This window comes from Pleuronectes platessa, chromosome 11 (genome assembly GCF_947347685.1).
Source record: "Pleuronectes platessa chromosome 11, fPlePla1.1, whole genome shotgun sequence".
NCBI lineage: Eukaryota > Metazoa > Chordata > Actinopteri > Pleuronectiformes > Pleuronectidae > Pleuronectes > Pleuronectes platessa.
Window position 1 is genome coordinate 446,990 of NC_070636.1, and position 5,000 is coordinate 451,989.

General features: G+C 48.4%; 1 protein-coding gene across 1 annotated transcript in view; it reads left to right on the top strand.

The window, feature by feature from the left end:
• The first annotated feature begins 4,507 nt into the window (after positions 1 to 4,507).
• mdga2a (MAM domain containing glycosylphosphatidylinositol anchor 2a) overlaps positions 4,508 to 5,000 on the top strand; it is a 28,438-nt gene continuing 27,945 nt past the window's right edge. The window contains 1 exon segment of the mRNA XM_053434722.1: positions 4,508 to 4,670. Coding sequence (XP_053290697.1) covers positions 4,508 to 4,670 — 163 coding nt within the window.

Sequence of the window (5,000 nt, forward strand, 5' to 3'; positions counted from 1 at the left end):
CATAGCAGTGGCCACAGCGTACAGTGGATTCTTCTCGAGGTCTTTAAACCTTCTCTGGACTGCTTCCAACAGCGTGGCTTTGGCAGTGCCCACACCACGGTCTGTGTCTGCTGCTCTCCCCAAAAGGCGCTTCAGTGCGGTGATTTCAGGGATGACAACTGCGGCGGTGGCTGACGAGGAGCTAATTGTCTTAGTGAGTTCCTCAAAAGGTTCAAGGATGCTCAACAAATTCTCAATTAACCCCCACTGATTTGTGGTGAGTACGGCCGGGAGCTCGTGTTCTGTTGCGTATAAGCCCAGGGCACGTTTCTGTTCCAACAGCGACTGCAACATATAAAATGTGCTGTTCCACCTCGTGGGGACATCCTGTTGCAAGCGCTTCGTGGGTTGACCCAACTCCTCCTGGATAGCGTGGAGTTTTGAATAGGCTAGCGATGAGTGTTTGAAGTGCGTGACTATTCTCCTGCCTGTTGCCACAGCGTCAGTGATAGAGCGTTGAGACTGCAGTCCCTCAATCACCGCTAACTGTAGTGTATGTGCCATACACGGGAGACTGGGGAGGTTGCCATCATCCAGTGCTTTGGTCATATTCCTAGCGTTGTCACGCAACACGACATGAACCCTCTTCTTATCGATTTTCCACTCCGCCAACATTTTGTCAAATTTGGCTCTTAGATTGTCGGCGGTGTGGGACCCGGGGCATTCCTCACAGCGTAGAAGGACTTGATGTAGCTCAAATTCATCATCCAGCCACTGAGCAGTCAGGCTCAACATTGACATTAAGCTCACGTTAGAAGTCCAAATGTCCGTTGTGAAACTGACCGGGGATTTAGTGCCGTCCAGCAGTTTGTGTATATGGCTTGAAACTCTCTCAAACAACTCGGGCAGCGCTGTGTCAGAAAAGTACCGCCTACTTGGTAATTTGTACCGTGGACTCAGGTGTTTCATCAGGTTTACGAAGCCTTTATCCTGTACTACGCTAAACGGCTGGTCGTCCAGAGCCATGAACTCCATTATTTTCTTAGTGGTGGCGTTGCACTTTTCAGTGTTGATGTCGAACATAGCAGCCATGGTGGAGGGTTGTTGTGGTTGCTGCGACTCTGCTGCATCCCTCCTCTTAGCGGCAGTGTCCTTATATGTGCTAAACACACCTGGGTGCTTCTTTTCCAAGTGGCGTATTAAGTTTGTTGTTCCAAATGTCTTAGGCGTTGATCCCCCACGGCTTATTTTTGACTTGCAAGCATTACAAACAGCGTGTTTTGGGTCGTCCTGGCACACAGTGAAATAAGTCCAAATCAGCGACATGTTTTCTTCCCGAGTCTTGCTAGTTTTTAGCTGTTTTGCTCTGGGCGCCTTGAGCTGCTACGCACCGCGCATGCGTGTGAGTTTGATCGGCCGAAAACCGGAAATTACGACAGTGACCGGCAGGTCACCGATTGTGGCCGATTGGATATAAAACCGGCTTTTTTAATCGGCGGCCGATTGATCGGTGCATCTCTACTTACAAACTAATTCATATAATTTCCCAATCAGCTCTGAATAGAAGCTTCAATGTGAACGTGTCTGGTTTGTTCATCTCTCACAAGCTCCTGTCTCCTTTATCCAGCTCAGATGTTTGAATGATGAGTCAGCACGTTTTAAACCCTCTGTCTCATCTCATCCTTTGTCTTTGTTGTCGTAAAGATGAGTCATAGTTGTTTGAAAGCTCTAAACAGATGAAGACAACATGTTGCTTCCAGGCTTCATGGCTCATGTCTGAACAGCTTCACAGCTCTGGACCTTCTGAGGTGAGCACAGCAGGGCTCCTATCCAGATGGGATTTGAACCTGATCACATTGAACGTGTCCACACTGAGATCCGATGTGTCCAGCTCACGTCCAAACAAAGACAGGAGAGAAGCAGATGTTGTCCATCACTGTCTCTGTCTGGGTGTGTTGAACCAGGTGAGGACTGAGGAGACGGCTGCTGTCTCAGCACTAACCTCCTCACAGCTGGACCACAGAGTGTGTGTGTCTCTGTAGTTCCATGACGGGACTCTCTAACAGCGTGATGGGACAGTTTGTCAACCCACAGCTGAACTGGTCTGATGATCAACTGACCAGGTTGTTGGTTTTTTTCCGGGACAGACCACACACTTTGATCCATCCCTACTATTTGAACTGATCCTGAGCGGACGAGGATGAGATGATGGACCAGCTGAACGTGTGAAGAGCATCAGGACCCTCAGCTGTGAGGGAACGACCACGTCACAGGAATCGACCCTTGGGAGACGTTTCCGTCCCGTGTGAGGATTAAGGCCGTTTGGAGAATAACACACAGCTGCTGATGTAAGAGGTCAGACCAGCTGTCCACCAGCTGCTGCGTCCTGAGGCCTGAGGCCGGGTTCACTTCAACATGTGACCCTGCATCAGTGTCCGGGCTCTTATCAAGTCATTATTAAATCACATTCGTCTATTGTGAATTAAACATGGTGAGCAAGTGTTTAAACAATAACTGGTTCACACCTGGTTTGGTTCAGAGCTTCAGACTCTTCACTTCAGTCTGAACATCAGGTGTGAACGGTTCCTCAGAGCAGGAGAGGAGTTCTGGTTCTGGATCAAACTGATCCAGGTTCTGTTGGTTTGCAGTGAAAACACTTTGTTGGAGAGTTTGGACCAATCACAGGAAGTAGAGACAGAATGAAACAGTAGAAGAAGAAGAAGAAGATGAAGAAGCAGCTGCATCTTCACCTCCGACAATATAACGTTTGAACCACAAGGACGTTCATTAGGTGCATTTGAACTAGTGTGGAGTATTGTGGAGTATTGTGGAGTACTGTGGAGTACTGTATTACTGGAGTGCTGTAGAGCTGTGGAGTACTGTGGAGTACTGGAGTACTGTGGAGTACTGTATTACTGGAGTACTGTAGAGCTGTGGAGTACTGTAGAGCTGTGGAGTACTATCGAGTACTGGATTACTGTAGAGCTTTGGAGTACTGTGGAGTACTGTGGAGTACTGTGGAGTACTGGAGTGCTGTGGAGCTGTTGAGTACTGTGGAGTACTGTGGAGTACTGGAGTACTGTGGAGCTGTGGAGTACTGGAGTACTGGAGTACTGTAGAGCTGTGGAGTACTGGAGTACTGGAGTACTGTAGAGCTGTGGAGTACTGTGGAGTACTGGAGTACTGTGGAGCTGTGGAGTACTGTGGAGTACTGTGGAGTACTGGAGTACTGTGGAGCTGTGGAGTACTGTATTACTGGAGTACTGTGGAGTACTTGAGTACTGTGGAGTACTGTATTACTGGAGTACTGTGGAGTACTGTATTACTGTAGTACTGTGGAGTACTGCACCTGAAGGAGCTGATGTCGTCATGTTGTTAACACACAAATCAAATAAAGCCTGATTAATTTCCTCGTTCAAACAGAAGCTCTAATTCACCGTCCTCTCTCTCTCCACCTCCTCTGTCCCCGTCCCTCTCTGTCCATCTCTACTCAGCAGAGACGATGTCCTCACTCGTCCCCGGTCTGCTCCTGAGCGGTGGTGTGAGTTATTTGGCTTCGCAGCCGGACGCTGTGATAATTACAGTGTGAGCGAAGTGACAATGTGTGTAATCAGGGTCAGGAGGTGGGGGGGGGTTGCAGCACTTCATTCAGCAGCGACTCCTCCAGGCTGAAGACCATGTGACTCAGCCCCCCCGTTCTGAAGGAGCCTCCATTCCTGAGCAGTGAAGGTCCAATGGGACAAAGAGAACAAGCCACTGAGGCCATGATGCTGCAGACAGAGCAGCTGAGACGATAGTACGAGCGGGACGAGGAAATGACGCAAAAACTAACGATCACAACTTTGTGATGAAGATGCGTCTCTGAATTATGAACCAGCTTCATGTGACCTTCATGAGTCCTCACAGGGTTTGTCTTTGTTGGATATCTAAATGCCCTGTTAGCCAATCAGATGTGTTCACCACACACTGGACGGTGGAATAAGTCTCCTGAGTTCTGTTTGCTGGTTTTCATTCATCCTTCTGTTCCTACGCCTCATTACATATGCAGAAGGAGCTCCGTTCCGTCAGCCAATCAGACATCTGCAGTTATTTTTAGCCGTTCCACTGACGCTGCAGCTTCTCTAAGAGAATCTCACTCCAGAAATAGAGCGAGAGAGCTTACATAACACAGAAAGAGGGAGAGAGGATGTAAAAATCTTTTTCTTTGACATGAATAAACCAGAGAAGTTAAATCTGACCTGAGATCTGGGACAGAGACGGAAGGATCTGGGACAGACAGTGGTATTAATATTTAGTTTGGTGTCTGTCTGTCTTCTCTCTCCACTCTTGACATAAATAAAGGAAAAGCAGAAGAACAAACTCTGAACCCTGAATGAATTCCTGACTTCAGACCTGAACCCTGAATAAAGCTCCGCCTGTTGAATTTCATCTGTTTCAACAGTTTCCTCCGGTTCTCCTCCACTTCAGTGACGAGCTGCACTGACCCCAAACCTGTAGCTCCTCCTCTCTTCTACCAGTTACCGGTTCAATGGTTCCTCCAAGGCCCAAGTTGGGATCAGAGCCTGAACCCCCGGACGCCTTCATACTGAGGAAGTCCGGGGTTCAGGCTCCGATCCGGGTCCTGGAGGCTCTGATCCGGGTCCTGGAGGATACACCCCACAACACCTCCTGGAGGACAGAGGCTCATTCATGCAACATTTATGTACAAAAGAGATTTGTGCATTAAAAACATAGTTTCCATTGTTGAAGATTTATCCTCGTGCCCCCCCCCCCCCCCCCCCCCCCCACAGGTGTACAGGTGGTACTGCCTTGTTTCGTCTGTTTCACTTCTGTAAGTTTCAGAAGGCGCACAAATACTTAATATATATACTTATAGGTACAGAGAGTACTGTGTGTGTGTCCTTCCTTTGTGTACACGTGTGTGCTTCCTTTGTGTGCATGTGTGTGCGTCCTTTGTGAACATGTGTGTGCGTCCTTTGTGTACATGTGTGTGCTTCCTTTGTGTACATGTGTGTGCTTCC